The sequence below is a fragment of the Scyliorhinus canicula genome, chromosome 17 (genome assembly GCF_902713615.1).
Source record: "Scyliorhinus canicula chromosome 17, sScyCan1.1, whole genome shotgun sequence".
Classification (NCBI taxonomy): domain Eukaryota; kingdom Metazoa; phylum Chordata; class Chondrichthyes; order Carcharhiniformes; family Scyliorhinidae; genus Scyliorhinus; species Scyliorhinus canicula.
The window spans coordinates 101,517,232-101,534,131 of record NC_052162.1 but is presented as its reverse complement, the minus strand read 5'-3'; the positions used below and the strand labels follow the sequence as shown (position 1 = coordinate 101,534,131).

Here is a 16,900-nt window from a genome sequence, read left to right as displayed (position 1 = left end):
TGTCACTTCTTCAAAGAATTCTATTAGGTTTGTAAGACATGACCTTCCCTGCACAAAACCATGCTGCCTATCACTGATAAGTCTATTTTCTTCCAGATGTGAATAGATCCTATCCCTCAGTACCTTCTCCAACAGTTTGCCTACCACTGACGTCAAGCTCACAGGTCTATAATTCCCTGGATTATCCCTGCTGCCCTTCTTAAACAAAGGGACAACATTAGCAATTCTCCAGTCCTCTGGGACCTCACCCGTGCTCAAGGATGCTGCAAAGATATCTGTTAAGGCCCCAGCTATTTCGACCCTCGCTTCCCTCAGTAACCTGGGATAGATCCCATCCGGTCCTGGGGACTTGTCCACCCTAATGTCTTTCAGAATACCCAAAACTTCCCCCTTCCGTATGACAACTTGACCGAGAGTATTTAAACATCCATCCCTAGCCTCAACATCCGTCTTGTCCCTCTCCTTGGTGAATACCGATGCAAAGTATTCATTAAGAATCTCACCCATTTCCTGTGACTCCACGCATAAATTCCCTCTTTTGTCTTTAAGTGGGCCAATCCTTTCTCTAGTTACCCCCTTGCTTCTGACATACGAATAAAATGCTTTGGGAATTTCCTTAACCCTGTTAGCCAAAGATATTTCATGACCCCTTTTAGCCCTCTTTATTGCGCAATTGAGATTCGTCCTACTGAATGATGCAGAGTTTTGTGCTACGCCTGGTGTTATTAGGGAGCTGGACTGATTATACATTTCACCAGGAGCTGCAGGGGGCATCCATCTCCCTGATAGTCCAACCTAATACCTCATCTCCAATTGTTTTAACACACATCAAAAGCACAGCACTGCTGTCATTAAATGATTAGCATTGATCAAACTATTCCAAATTTCAAAATGCAAATGACAGGAAAAAGTAACTGTAATAGAGCAGTACTTTACTTTACAAATCAAATCTATTTAGGATATGACTATAAGAATGAGATCCCAATACATGTGGAAGGTCTCTCTTGTTAACAACCTGGGATGCTTCTCTCTAAACAAATCATATAGTTCATCAGCAGAAAGATTCTGTGCTCAGTATGAAATTTTACATTTGTTTCCTGCGCCAGGTAATGATTTTATTGCACAGAGCAAAGATGGTGGTGTAATTCTTTAATCGCATTCTACCATCTGAATGAGGTGTTTACATGCAACTCCCTCTTTAAATAAATAACGATTAAATGCAGACAGACAGTCCAGGAAAACAAAGGGGGACACACCAGTATCTGTCACCAATTTTAATCTGACTCTATTGCACCTGAGGTTCCTCATCTTCATTAGTTGGCTCAAGCAAAGTTAATGAAATCAAACTCTCTCTTCATAGTTAAAGTGACTTCCAGCACATGAGTGTCGGTGATGAACTGAGCTTTTCCATTCTTACTGTCCACTGGATGGGGCAGGTGCAATCCCAGTTTACTGCAAAACAAGAGAAAGTCAGGAAGATAAGACCGCAGAGAGCACTCAATAGGTTCCAGATCAGAGACCCCCACTCGCTCTGCTCATATATCAGAGAACTCCCCCGCTCTCTGTATCTGACCTCCCCCCTCTGCACTCTGTAATCAGGCCCCACCCTCACCGCTCGCGGTGATCAGACATCCCACTCTCAGTGATCAGACACCCCCCCACTCTCTGTATCAGACACCCCCCACCCTGGTCTGTGATCAGAGACCCCAGCTCTCTATGATCAGAGGCAGTGGCTGGATACTTCTGGAGGCGGGATACCCTGCCTCGGGGTGTTGAAGCCATGGCTTCAGGCAACTAATTACCTGACATTCACAAAATCAGTGCGGCTTCCAGGGTTGGTGGAGCCAAACTCCGACGTTTCAGACTGTGGGCAGGACGACTCTATCGCTGATAAACATTGAACACAAAGACTTGCCTGACACTCCAGTGCAGTACTGAGGGAGTGCAGCATTCTCTGAGGTACCATCTTTCAAATAAGATGTTGAACCATGGCCCCACCTACCAGGGGGGGTTCTGCACGGTGCCCTTAAAATTATTTATCCCTCAATCAATATAACGAAAACATTTGGTGATTAAGATGTTCGTTGGAGTATGCTCTGCGTAAACTCACTGCCATGGTTTCTACACTCCATCAGTACCTATTCTTGAAAAGTAATCATAAAGTGCAAAATGCTTTGGAACATTGTGCAACATGTCATGTAAATGCCAATTTTTCATAAGATGCAAATTACTGCCAATGCTGGAAATCCGAACTAAAAACACAATGCTCGAAATAAGCAACTGGTTTGGCTGCATCTGTGAAAACAGAAACAGAGGGCAAAATTCTCTGTTTGGGAGACGAAGGGCACAATTCATCCAAATGGGAACAAAGTCCCATAGCGAGCGCTTTTAGGTGCCTGTTTCCCGACACTTGCAGTGCTGAGAAACACATGGCATTCAACGCGAGTCACATTGTATAAAGGGCCTGAACGGGACCGTGCAGCTGACGCCGCACATAGCCCAGTTTTTACAGTGGGAAGCTCCGTTCGCCGGAACTCCTCAGTGTAGAGAGAGAAAATGGCGTCCCGATCCCGGAGGACCCTGAAGCGAACCCTGACCTTCCCCACCATCCCAACCACACTATGGGAGGGTCCCCAGCCCTCCCTGCTTCCCTGCCAACACCCATGAAGGGCATCCACAGCCTGAATACGCACGCGCTACAAATGCCAGCTTGGCACCTTGGCAGTACTGTCTGGGCTGGAGAGTTTTAGTTATGAGAGAGATTGAATAGGCTTGGATTGTTTTCCGTGGAGCAGAGGAGACTGAGGGGGGGACATGATTGAGACGTGTAAAATAATGAGGGGCAGAGAGATCAATGCCCAGAGGGAAGGGCAGGAAGTTTAGAGGGGATGTGAGGAAAAACCTTTTTACGCAAAGCATGGTGGGAGTTTCGCTGCCTGAAAGCATGGTGGAGACAGAGACCCTCATAACATATAAGAAGTATTTAGATGTGCATTTGCGATCCCAAGGCATACAAGGCTATGGTCCAAGTGCTGGGAAATGGGATTAGAATATTCAGATGGTTGTTTGTGACCGGCGCAGACTCAATGACTCATTAATTTTCGAAACAAAATTTATCATAATATATTGATAATTGAGTGTGCTCATTGGAGGGCTAAAACCTCACTATATATATAGCCTTGTGGAGCTAAGAGAAGGCTGACTGCCATTTTCCATCTAGCAAGCAGCAGCAGATAAAGGACCTTGCCCAAGTTTTTGAATACCTTGGTTCCCCACCTACATTGTTTCTACTGGAACTTTTGAACTATTTGTGCCAGCGCCTACAAGACTAATTTGCCATTGTGTGCCTCTCTCACCGTGGAAGTTATCACTATTGCAAAAGTGGATTATCCAGCATCAGTCTTCAAACTGTTCACTCTATGAAGGAATACATCACTGATTCTGGTCAATGGACTTACGCAAAACAATAATTATTTTCTTTCCTGTGGTCCTGGCCCTGCACCTCTTTCTATCCTTTCTTTATAGTTTAAATATATGGGGGGCTACATACCGACACCCCCTCCCATCTTTCGAGTGTGTAAAATAAACTTTTAGTTCACCCTATTTTAAGTTTGCTGTGAAGTTATTAATAGACATTGGATCACACCAAAACTGAGGGGTTGGGAAATACGAAGGGGAAAATCAGAAACCAAAAACACATTTCTGTTTATGGAAAAATGTTGGGAGAAGAAATCATGGCTGTTTAAATTAAACCCCAATGATTCCTGGGGCATTGGAACATCGGGATTCCTCCGGGCACTCCAGTTTCCTCCCACAAGTCCCGAAAGACGTAATTGTTAGGTGAATTGGACGTCCTGAATTCTCCCTCATTGCACCCGAACAGGCACCGTGATGTGGCGCCAAGGGATTTTCACAGTAACTTAATTGCAGTGTTAATGTAAGCCTACTTGTGACACCAATAACGATTATGATTTTGACTGGTTCTCGGGGAGGTGGGACCTGTAGAAACTGGACAGGTTATATCTGGGCAGGACTGGGACTGACGCCTTTGGTGGGTACTTGCTAGATCTGTTGGGGGGGGGGGGGGGGGGGAGTTTAAACTAATAAGGCAGAGGGATGTGAGCCTATGTAAGGATTTAGAGCAGGGGGAATCAAGACCAAGAGAAAAAGTTAGAAAGGAGAACAAGAAAATGGGCAGAGAAATCAAGGGCCTGTGTCAGATAATGGCACAGTAAAAAATAGTAGGGACAGGACTAGGAACGTTAAAAGGACTAGCGTTAAGGTTTTGTACCTGAACAGGTGGAGCATTCCGGAATAAAATGGATGAATTAATTGCGCAGATAGATGTAAAGGGAGATGATATAATTGGGATTACGGAGACATGGCTCCAAGGTGACCAAGGATGGAAACTAAACATTGAGGACTATTCCGTTTTTAGGGAGGACTACAGAAAGGAAAAGGTGGTGGAGTTGCATTGTTGATTAAAGGAGACATTGACACAATATTGAGAAAAGAAATTAGCACAGATAATGTGGAATCTGTCTGGTTCAAGTGAAGAAACATCAAGGGGCAAAACACATTTGTAGGGGTGGTATGCAGACAACCAAACTGTAATGGAAATGTTAGGAATAGCATTAGACAGGAAATTAGAGATGCATGTGATAAAGGAACATCTGTGATTATGGGTGACTTTAATCTGCATATAGATTAAGTGAGCCAAATTAGTCACAGTACAATAGAGGAGGAATTTCTGGAGTGTATACGGGATGGATTCCTGGACTAGTACGTTGAGGAGCAAAAAGGGAACAGGCCATCCAGGACTGGGTGTTGTACAATGAGAAAAGATTAGTTGGCAATCTAATTGTGAGAGAAGCCTTCGGAATGAGTGACCATTGTATGGTAGAATTCTTTATCAAGGTGAATAGTGAGGTAGTTGATTCTGAGACCAGGGTTCTGAACCTTGTTATGGGCCAGGGTTTAGAGAACCCCAAAGTGTATCATGGAGTTCACCTGACCCACAACTTTTAATAGATTGTGGTTATGGGGAGCACATGGGCCTACTTTAGAGGTGTAGTGCAACAGAGCGTTAAAGTACTTTTAAATTAAAACAATGTTTATTTATCAAACTAGTTAACACTTTTTAAACCCACAGTAAACATCTTTACAACTATCAACACCAATAAATCCCAAGTAACTCTTAATCTTTCCTTGCAACATACATAAGACAAATAAAAACCCTTTTTAGAGAAAGTCATAGGGGTTTAATTTAAACAGTCATGATTTCTTCTCCCAACATTTCTCGATAGAAACAGGTATTTTTTTAAATCGCCAAAGGATCTGCAGACAGTCTATAGATTGCTTAATAAAGGCAACTGTGATGGTATGAGGCATGAGCTGGCTATGACGGACTGGGAAACATTACTAAAAGGAAGGACAGTGGACAGGCAATGGCCGGCATTCAAGGAATGAACAGGTGAAGTCAAAAAGTTGTTTATTTGCTGCAAGATTAGAAAGGGAACTGTGGCCAAACTATGGTTTACAAGGGAAATTAGATATAATATTAGATTCAAAGAAGATGCATACAAATTAGCAAGAAAAAGCAAAGACCTGAGGATTGGGAACAGTTTAAAATTCATCTTCGGCAGACCAAGGATTGATTAAGAAGGGGAAAATAAAGAACTGGAATTGGATTAAGAATTGGAAGGTAAACTAGCGGGGAACATAAAAACTGAATATAAAGTTTAGAATAGAATAGTGCAGAGAGGCCATTCTGCCCATCGAATCTGCACCAAACCTTGGAAAGGGTACCCTACCTAAGCACAGGCCCGGACCCCATCCCCGCAACCCAGTAACCCCAGCTAACCTTTTGGACACTAAGGGGCAATTTAGTATGGCCAATTCAACTAACCTAATCTTTGGACTGTGAGAGGAAACCGGAGCACCCGGAGGAAATACACACAGAAATGGAGGGGGGGGGGGGGGGGGAGTGCAAACTCCACAGACTCACTAAAGCCTCACTGAACCCGGGCCCCTTGCGCTGTGAGGAAGCAGTGCTAACCACTGTGCCACCATGCCGACCCCCCTATAGGTATATAAAGGTATATAAGTATATAAAATATATAAAAGTATCAAGTCAATAGGTATGAAAAGAGAAACAAATTGATAAAAACAGCCAGAAACGGGAGAATTTATAACAGGGAACAAAGAAATGGCTGAGGATCTAAATTCGTACTTTGCTTCTGTCTTCACAAAGGAAGACATGAATAATATACTGGAAGTTCTGAGAAACACAAGTTTTAGTGAGGAGGTGAAGGAAATTAGTGTTAGTAAAGAAATGGTTTTGGGGAAATGAATGGGATTGAAGACGGACAAATCTCCAGGGCCGGACCTTCATGGCCCGAGAAATAATTGATCCATCGGTGGTCATTTACTAAAATTCTTTGGACTCTGGATTGGTTCCGAAAGATGGGAGCATAGCGAATGTAACCCTGCTATTCAAAATGGGAGGCAGAGAGAAAACAGGGAACTGTAGATCAGTGAGCCTAACGTTGGTAATTGGGAAGTTGCTGGGATCAAGGATTTCATAGCACATCATTTGGAAAGCAGTGGTGTAATCAGACAAATTTAGCATGGATTTATGAAAGGAAAATCATGTTTGATAAATCTATTAGAGTTCTTTGAAAATGTAACTAATAAAAATAATAATCTTTATTATTGTCATGTGTAGGCTTACATTAACACTGTAATGAAGTTACTGTGAAAATCCCCCAGTCACCACATTCCGGCGCCTGTTCTGGTACACTGAGGGAGAATTCAGAATGTCCAATTCGCCTAACAAGCACGTCTTTCAGGACTTGTGGGAGGAAACCGGAGCATCCGGAGGAAACCCACGCAGACACGGGGAGAATGTGCAGACTCCGCACAGACAGTGACCCAAGCGGGAATTGAACCTGGGACCCTGGCGCTGTGAGGCAACAGAGCTAACCACTATGCTACCATGCTGCCCATTGAACAACTAGTAGAATTGACCAGGGAGAACCTGTGATGTGGTTTATTTAGACTTTCAGAAGGCTTTCGACAAGGTCTCACATAGAAGATTAATATGTAAAGCTAAAGTGCACGAGATTTACAGGTAGTGTCTTGAGATGGAGGAGCTGGAGGGTCAGCAGGCCCCCTCTAGTCTTCTCTCTTTTCCTGCGATTGTGCGCTGCCTTCTCCTGGCAGAGACAGAACCTACACGTTGCTGGCCAGTCAAACATGGGCAGCACCAGGGGTGGGCAGCTGGTAGCCTGTGTGGCCATGTGTTGCAGAGCATGTGTTGCAGGGTGGGAAGCGTGTACGCTGCCGATGGGTGTGGTTCGGTCGCCCTTCGGGTGGGTGGGGGTGTACAGGTGTTGGTGCCTGGGGCACAGTGCTGGTTACTTCCCCTTGCCACTCTGAGAAGGTTGCGCAGTTTTTTCCTGCACTGCTCGTCCATCCTGGCAGTGGGGCCCATGGCTCTAACGCCCTCTGCCACTTGCGCCCATATCAGGTGTACGGCAGTGGATGACAGCCTCCTTCATACTCTGGGGACCAGGGTTCCCCGTCTCTCTTTTATGGCATCCAGCAGAGTCATGAGCTCCGCATCTGTGAACGGGGTGCCACTCTTCGGGATGCCATTTTCTTGTCTAGAATGAATGTGTGTGGGGAGTGGTGTGCTTATAAGTGCTGCAGCTTGTCAGCCTCTTAAGTGGTTTATTTAGACTTTCAGAAGGCTTTCGACAAGGTCTCACATAGCAGATTAATATGTAAAGTTAAAGTGCAGGGGATTGTGGCTAGTGTCTTGAGATGGTCAGAAAGCTGGTCAGCAGACAGGAAACAAAAATTGGAATAATTGGGTCTTTTTCTGATTGGCAGGCAGTGACTATACTCGGACCCCAAATGTTCACGTTATATATTTACCATTTGGATGAGGGATCTAAATGTATTATCTCTAAATTTGCAGATGATTCATAGATAGGTGAGATGGTAAGCTATGAGGAGGATGCAGAGATGCTTCAGCGGGATTAGGACAGGCGGAGTGAGTGGTCACATGCATGGCAGATGCTTTATAATGTGAGGTTATCCACTTTGCTGGCAAAAATAGGAAGGTATTTTACTATTTGAATGGGTGTAAATAGGAGAGGTGGATACTCAGCAAAACCTTGGTGTCCTCGTGTATCAGTCCCTGAATGTAAGGGACAGCAGGCAGTAAAGAAGGCAAATAGTATGTTAGCCTTCATAGCAACAGGATTTGAGTGCAGGAATAGAGATGTTTTACTGCAATTGTATAGGGCATTGGTGAGACCACACCTGGAGTATTGTGTGCAGTTTTGGTGCCCTTATCTTAGGAAGGACGTTCTTGCTATGGAGGGAGTCAGTGAAGGTTTACCAGGCTGACTCCTGGGATGGCAGGACTGTCATTCGAGGAGAGACTAAATCGGTTAGGATTATATTCATTGGAGTTCAGAAGAGTGAGGGAGGGCAGCACGGTGGCACAGTGGGTTAGCCCTGCTGCCTCACGGTGCCGAGGTCCCAGGTTCGATCCTGGCTCTGGGTCACTCTCCGTGTGGAGTTTGCACATTCTCCCTATGTCTGTGTGTGTTTCACCCCCACAACCCAAAAGATGTGCAGTCTAGGTGGACTGGCCATGCTAAATTGCCCCTTAATTGGAAAAAATGAATTGGGTACTTTAAATTTATTTTTAAAAAGAGTGAGAGGGTGTAATAAGTCCACGGAGGCAGCAGTCCCTTCACCAGAATTCTTTTTATTTACAAAACCAACAGCCGAACAACCAGGTGCATTCAGCTTGCTGTCTGAACTGGGAGTCCAGAGGATATAGAACAAAGAACAAAGAAAAATTACAGCACTGGAACAGGCCCTTCGGCCCTCCAAACTTGCGCCGATCCAGATCTTCTATCTAACACTGGCACCTATTTTCTAAGGACCTGTATCCCTCTGCTCCCTGCCCATTCATGTATCTGTCTAGATACATCTTAAATGATGCTATCGTGCCCGCCTCTACCACCTCCGCTGGCAATGCATTCCAGGCACCCACCACCCTCTACATAAAGAACTTTCCACGCATATCTCCCTTAAACTTTTCCCCTCTCACCTTGAACAAGTGACCCCTAGTAATTGAGTCCCCCACTCTGGGAAAAAGCTTCTTGCTATCCACCTTGTATATACCTCTCATGATTTTGTAGACCTCAATGAGGTCCCCCCGCCAACCTCTGTCTTTCTAATGAAAATAATCCTAATCTACTTAACCTCTCTTCATAGCTAGCACCCTCCATACCAGGCAACATCCAGGTGAACCTCCACTGCACCTTCTCCAAAGCATCCACATCCTTTTCGTAATGTGCCGACCAAAACTGTACGCAGTATTCCAAATGTGGCCAAACCAAAGTCTTATACAACTGTAACATGACGTGCCAACTCTTGTACTCAATACCCCTTCCGATGAAGGAAAGCATGCCGTATGCATTCTTGACCACTCTATCGACCTGCGCAGCCACCTTCAGGGTACAATGGACCTGAACACCCAGATCTCCCTGCACATCAATTTTCCTCAGGGCTTTCTCATTTACCGTAAAGTTCGCTCTTGAATTGGATCTTCCAAAATGCATCACCTCGCATTTGCCCGGATTGAACTCCATCTGCCATTTCTCTGCCCAACTCTCCAATCTATCTATATTCTGCTGCATTCTCTGACAGTCCTCCTCACTATCTGCTACTCCACCAATCTTAGTGTCATCTGCAAACTTGCTAATCAGACCACCTATACCTTCCTCCAGATCAGTTATGTATATCACAAACAACAGTGGTCCCAGCACAGATCACCGTGGAACACCACTGGTCACAGTTCTCCATTTTGAGAAACTCCCTTCCACTACTACTCTCTGTCGCCTGTTGCGCAGCCAGTTCTTTATCCATCTAGCTAGCTACCTAGACCCCATGAGACTTAACTTTCTTCATCAGCCTACCATGAGGAACCTTATCAAATGCCTTACTGAAGTCCATGTATATGACATCTACAGTCCGTCCCTTATGAATCAACTTTGTCACTTCCTCAAAGAATTCGATTAAGTTGGTAAGACATGACCTTCCCTGCACAAAACCATGTTGCCTATCACTGATAAGCCCATTTTCTTCCAAATGGGAATAGATCCTATCCCTCAGTATCTTCTCCAGCAGCTTCCCTACCACTGATGTCAGGCTCACTGGTCTATAATTATCTGAATTATCCCTGCGGCCCTTCTTAAACAAGTGGACAACATTAGCAATTCTCCAGTCCTCTGGGACCTCACCCGTGTTCAAGGATTCTGCAAAGATATCTGTTAAGGCCCCAGCTATTTCCTCTCTCACTTCCCTCACAACCTGGGATAGATCCCATCCGGACCTGGGGACTTGTCCACCTTAATGCCTTTTAGAATACCCAACACATCCTCTCTCCTTATGCCGACTTGACCTAGAGTAATCAAACATCTATCCCTAACCTCAACATCCATCATATCCCTCTCCTCGGTGAATACCAATGCAAAGCACTCGTTAAGAATCTCACCCATTTTCTCTGACTCCACGCATAACTTTCCTCCTTTGTCCTTGAGTGGGCCAACCCTTTCTCTAGTTATCCTCTTGCTCCTTATGTATGAATAAAAGGCTTTGGGATTTTCCTTAACCCTGTTTGCTAAAGATATTTCATGACCCCTTTTAGCCCTCTTGATTCCTCGTTTCAGATTGGTCCGACATTCCCGAGATTCTTCCACAGCTTTGTCTGTCTTCAGGATCTGACACTCCCGGTTTTTACAGAGAAAGGGATTCCCTGATTGGGCCACTAATCAGGGAACTCATATTCTAATCGGCCAATCTCAAAGGCCTGGCCTAAGTCATTAAAGAGGGGATCTCAGAGAAGCTGATAAAATTCTAACAGGATTATACAGGGTAGATTCAGAACGAATGTTCCAGATGGTGGGTGGTCCAGAACCAGGGGTCTTAGTCTGAGGATAAGGGGTACTGAGTGAGGTGAAATTTCTGCACCCAGAAAGTGGTGAATCTGTGGAATTCGCTATCACAGAAAGTAGTTGAGGCCAAAACGTGTGTAATCTCAGGAAGGTATTGGATATAGCTCTTGGGGCGAAAGAGATCAAGGGATATGGGGTGAATGGGGGATCAGGGTATTGAACTTGATGATAGTCATGATCATAATGAATGGCTATGCAGGCCGAATTTCCTCCTCCTGCTTCTGTTTTCTATGTTTGTAACAGGGTTAAAAAAACTTTCTGCACTCACAACAGGCTAGGTGAAGATTGGCCAGATTTGGACTGAGAGTACAGATTTGATCTTGTGTCTCAAATAGACACAAATTTGGGCAGCACGGTAGTATAGTGGTTAGCACAATTGCTTCACAGCTCCAGGGTCCCAGGTTCGATTCCTGGCTTGGGTCACTGCCTGTGCGGAGTCTGCACATTCTCCCCGTGTCTGCGTGCGTTTCCTCCGGGTGCTCCTGTTTCCTCCCACAGTCCAAAGATGTGCAGGTTAGGTGGATTGGCCGTGGTAAATTGTCCTTAGTGTTGGGTGGGGTTACTGGGTTATGGGGATAGGGTGGAGGTGTGGGCTTGGGTAGGGTGCTCTTTCCAAGAGCCGGTGCAGACCGATAGGCCGAATGGCCTCCTTCTGCCCTGTAAATTCCATGATTCGATGACTTGGTGATATTCCACAGGAAGACCTTTCAGCAGTCTCTCACTTACTAGACGGGTGATCGAAGAGCCAGAAAGCGTTCTTTGATGTCCAGAGTGACATCTGCTGGTTTGCAGTCAGGCAGCTTGATTTTTATCTGAAAATTAATTTCAATAATATGAATAAAAAGTGATCAACAGGATATTAAAACAATTCAAGTGAACAAAAACTGCTAAATAATTTTAGCATTTTTGTTTCCATGTAAAAGGCCATTCGGCCCATTGTGGCTGTGCCAGTCAAACGCAACCACCTGCCATTAACACTTCTCCACTCCAATGTTGATATGAAGGATCATTTTTATTCTGACCTTGATGAAGTCCTCGCTGCCATCGCAAAATTAGAAAAGATCACCCTTGTCAGGTTGACCCTGACTCCGATATCTGGAGTGGAATCATTGGGAAAAATGGGGTGAGAAAAGCCAATTCAAATGGTGTCCTCTGTGGTGATATACATCACTGTAAATACACAAGGGGTTAACACTACGACTAAGTAAACACTAGAGGGAGCACCAGAGACGTTATGACATGCAGACATACAGCTAATGAACACATAGAATAGGACACGACCAATGGGCAGTCAAGACAACCAGAGGTGACATTACACAACCCATATATAAGGACAGGGCACACATGCTCTGTCTCTTTCCACAGGCGACACTTAGAGAGTAGGATAGGGGCAGATCAGAAGCATCACACCCACCACGTGGCTGAGAGCAGACTGGTTAGTTAGACTGAGTTACTATAGCAAGATTAGCAGGAGAGTTGAACTCATAGAGAACTGTGCTAATGGTTCAATAAATTACGATGCGATTAGGCAAGAATTGGGGAGCATAAGATGGAAACAGGAACTGTCAGGGATAGGCCCAATTGAGATGTGGAGCTTGTTCAAGGAGCAAATACTGCGTGTCCTTGATATGTATGTCCCTGTCAGGCAGGAAGGAAATGGTCAAGTGAGGGAACCATGGTTTACAAAGAGGTTGAATGTCTTGTCAAGAGGAAAAAGGGGGCTTATGTGAGGATGAGAAAATAAGGTTCAGTTAGGGCACTTGAGGGATACAACATAGCTAGGAAGGAGCTCAAGAAAGGGCTTAGGAGAGCTATGAGGGGGCAAGAGAAGTCCTTGGCGGGTCGGATCAAGGAAAACCCCAAGGCTTTTTACACTTATGTGAGGAATAAAAGACTGACCAAGGTGAAGTTAGGGCCGGTCAAGGATAGTAGTGGAAACATGTGCATGGACTCTGAAGACATAGGAGAGGCCCTAAATGAATACTTTTCTTCAGTGTTCAAAAAGGAGGGGCCATGTTGTTGAGGAGGATAGTGCGATACAGGCTGGTAGGCTGGAGGAGGTATATATTCGGAAGGAAGATGTGTTAGAAATTTTGAGAAGCCTGAGGATAGATAAGTCCCCTGGGCCTGATGGGATATATCCTAGGATTCTTTGGGAGGCTAGGGATGAGATTGCAGAGCCTTTGGCTTTGATCTTTATGTCCTCACTGTCTACAGGAATAGTGCCAGAAGACTGGAGAGACGAATGTTGTCCCCTTGTTCAGGAAAGGGAATTATAGACATGGTTAGTCTCACTTCGGTCATAGGTAAATTATTGGAAAGGGTCCTGAGGGATAGGATCTATGATCATTTGGAAAGATACAGCATAATCCAGGATAGTCAGCACGGATTTGTGAGGGGTAAGTCTTGCCTCACAAGTTTGATTGTATTCTTTGAGGAGGTAACTAAGTAAATAGTTGTATATGTATACATGGATTTTAGTAAAGCATTTGATAAGGTGCCCCATGTTCGGCTCATGCAGAAAGTAAGGAGGCATGGCATATAGGGAAATTTGGCCAATTGGATCAGTAACTGGCTATCACATCGAAGACAGAGGGTGGTGGTAGATGGTAAATTTTCATCCTGGAGTCCAGTCACCTGCGGTGGACCACAGGGATCAGTCTTGGTCCTCTGTTATTTGTGAGTTTTATCAATGACTTGGATGATGGAGTTGAAGGTTGGGTTAGTAAATTTGCTGATGACACCAAGATTGGTGGAGTAGTGAATAATGTGGAGGGCTGTTGTAGGCTGCAAGAGACATTGATAGGTGCAGAGCTGGGCTGAAAAGTGGCAGATGGAGTTTAACCCTGATAAGTGCGAGGTGATTCATTTTGGCAAGACAAATTTGAATTTGGATTACAGGGTTAATGGCAGGGTTCTGAAGAATGTGGAGGAGCAGAGGGATCTCGGGGTTCATGTCCATAAATCTCTGAAGGTTGCCACTCAAGTGGATAGAGCCGTGAAGAAGGCTGATAGTGTGTTCGCGTTTATTAACAGGGGGATTGAGTTTAAGAGCCGTGAGGTTATCCTGCAACTGTACAAGACCTTGGTTAGACCACATCTGGAGTATTGTGTGCACTTCTGCTCACCTCATTATAGGAAGGATGTGGAAGCATTGGAAAGGGTGCAAAGGAGATTTACCAGGATGCTACCTGGATTGGAGGGTCGGTCGTATGAGGAAAGGTTGAGGGAGCTAGGGCTTTTCCCATTGGAGTGAAGGAGGATGCGAGGTGACTTAATTGAGGTGTATAAGATGATGAGAGGGATAGATAGAGTGAACGTTCAGCGACTTTTTCCTCGGGTGGATGTAGCCGTTGCAAGGGGCCACATCTATAAGGTTCATGGTGGAAGATATAGGAGGGATGTCAGAGGTGGGTTCTTTACTCAGAGAGTGGTTGGGGCGTGGAATGCACTCCCAGCTATGGTAGTGGAGTCGGACACTTTAGGAACTTTCAAGTGGTTATTGGATCGGCATATGAAGTGTATTACAATGATTGGGAGTAGGTTGATTTGATCTTAGTTTCAGAGTAGTTCGGCACAACATCGTGGGCCGAAGTGCCTGTACTGTGCTGTACAGTTCTATGCTCTATGTAATAAACCACATTGAACTTACTTCAAGGTCTGGAGTATCTTTTGGTCGAAGCTGCATCGAGTTGCAGCCTGTGTTATCCCAAAGTACATAACACAACATCCTCGTGCTGACAAAGTTTGTTCAGAACGGCTTATCAATATTCATAGAATTTACAGTGCAGAAGGAGGCCATTCGGCCCATCGAGTCTGCACTGGCTCCTGGAATGAGCACCCTACCAAAGGTCAATACCTCCACCCTATCCCCATAACCCAGCAACCACATCCAACACTAAAGGGCAATTTTGGTCACTAAGGGTAATTTATCATGGGCAATCCACCTAACCTGCACATCTTTGGACTGTGGGAGGAAACCGGAGCACCCGGAGGAAACCCACGCACACACGGGGAGGATGTGCAAACTCCACACAGACAGTGACCCAAGGCGGAATCGAACCTGGGACCCTGGAGCTGTGAAGCGATTGTGCTATCCACAATGCTACCGTGCTGGCCCTACAGTGCAGAAGGAGGTCATTCAGCCCATCGAGTTTGAACCGACTGTCTAAAAGAGCACCATACCTGAGCCCACCCCATAACCCACCCATCCTGCACATCCTTGGAGGCTAAGGGGCAATTTTATCACGGCCAATCCACCTAACCTGTACATCTTTGGACTGCGGGAGGAAATTGGAGCACCCGGAGAAAACCTACGCAGACATGGTGTGAAAGTGCAAACTCCACACAGTAACCCAAGGTTGGAATTGAACTCAGGTCCTGGCGCTGTGAGGCAGCAATGCTAACTACTGTGCCAGCGTGCTGCCCTTCAAGCAAAAACCTATCAAACCACATGGAGGTGTCCAAGATCAAAGCATTGGCACCTACTGGATGATGTCATTCTTTGGTCAAAGAGCTAAGTGATGTCTTTATCACTCGATCCAAGTGGACTGATATATGCTGGACAGATCATTGGCTTGTTTAATCCATGAAGAACACTGCATTTTATGCTCGGTTCGAGCAGGAAACCATCAAACCGCTGTCAACTGCCCCAGCAGCCTCGGACACATCCATACCCAGAAGTCAGATCGTCCATTTTGAAAGTGAACACTCGGAAAGCGACTGATCCAGATGGGGTCCCTGGTGCACTCAGATCCTTTGTGGACCAGCTGGCAGATCTTCAACCTCTCCCTCCTCCGTTCCGAGGTCCCCACCTGCTTCAAGAAGACCACCATCATACCGGTGCCAAAGAAGAACCTCAACTACTATCGTCCAGTGACCTTGACACCGATCATAATGAAGTGCTTTGAGAGGTTAATCATGGCCCCAGTTTCATTCAGCTCAGAACTGAAAATTGCTTTCTCAAAATGCCTGATGCCCTAGCTCCATCCTAAACAACATCAACTCCATACTCCCAGAATGCCTAGATCCACTGTAATTCACATACATTTGTTCCATAGCAGACGCCATCTCTTTGGCCCTACACTCTCCCTGGACCATCCCGACAACAAGGGTTCCTACATCAGACTCCTATTCATTGACTACAACTCCGCCTTCAACTTTAATCCCAGCCAAGCTCATATTAAAGCTCCAAAACCTGGGACTTGGCTCCTCACTCTGCAACTGGATCCTTGACTTTCTGATCCATAGACCACAATCAGTCAGAATAAACAACAACTCCTCCACGATAGTCCACAATACTGGGCCCCTGCAAGGCCGAATACTTAGCCCCCTGTTATATTCCCTATACGACTGTGTGGCAAAATTTGGTTCCAACTCCATGAACAGGTTTGCTGATGATACCACCATAGTGGGTTGGATCCCGAACACGATGAGCCAAAATACAGGAGGGAGATAGAGAACCTAGTGGAGTGGTGTAATGACAACAATCTCTCCCTCAATGTCAGCAAAACTAGAGCTGGTCATTGACTTCAGGAAGCAAAGTACTGTACATACTCATGTCTGATCAATGGGGACGAGGTGGAGGTGGTTGACAGCTTCAAATTCTTAGGTGTGCACATCACCAATAATCTGTCCTGGTCCACCCATGTCGACGTTACGACCAAGTAAGCACAACAGCGCCTATACGTTCCCAGGAAACTAAGGAAATTCGGCATGTCCACATTGACTGTTATCAATTTTTACAGATGCACCATAGAAAGCATCCCATCTGGCTGCATCACAGCCTGGTATGGCAACTGTACATCTCCCGCTGTCTTGGGAAAGCTGGCAGCATAATCAAAGACCCTTCCCATCCG

The 16,900-nt window shown here is 45.4% G+C and overlaps 1 protein-coding gene across 1 annotated transcript in view; it reads right to left on the bottom strand.

Annotated features, from left to right (window-relative positions):
* Positions 1 to 1,134: 1,134 nt before the first annotated feature.
* The window catches only part of dnaaf6 (dynein axonemal assembly factor 6), a 94,351-nt gene continuing 78,585 nt past the window's right edge, over positions 1,135 to 16,900 (bottom strand). Inside the window, exons 6-7 of the mRNA XM_038774585.1 lie at positions 11,769 to 11,854; positions 1,135 to 1,452 (exon numbers count right to left, since the gene is read on the bottom strand). Coding sequence (XP_038630513.1) covers positions 1,323 to 1,452; positions 11,769 to 11,854 — 216 coding nt within the window. The 3' untranslated portion in view covers positions 1,135 to 1,322. The remainder of the gene's footprint in view (positions 1,453 to 11,768; positions 11,855 to 16,900) is intronic.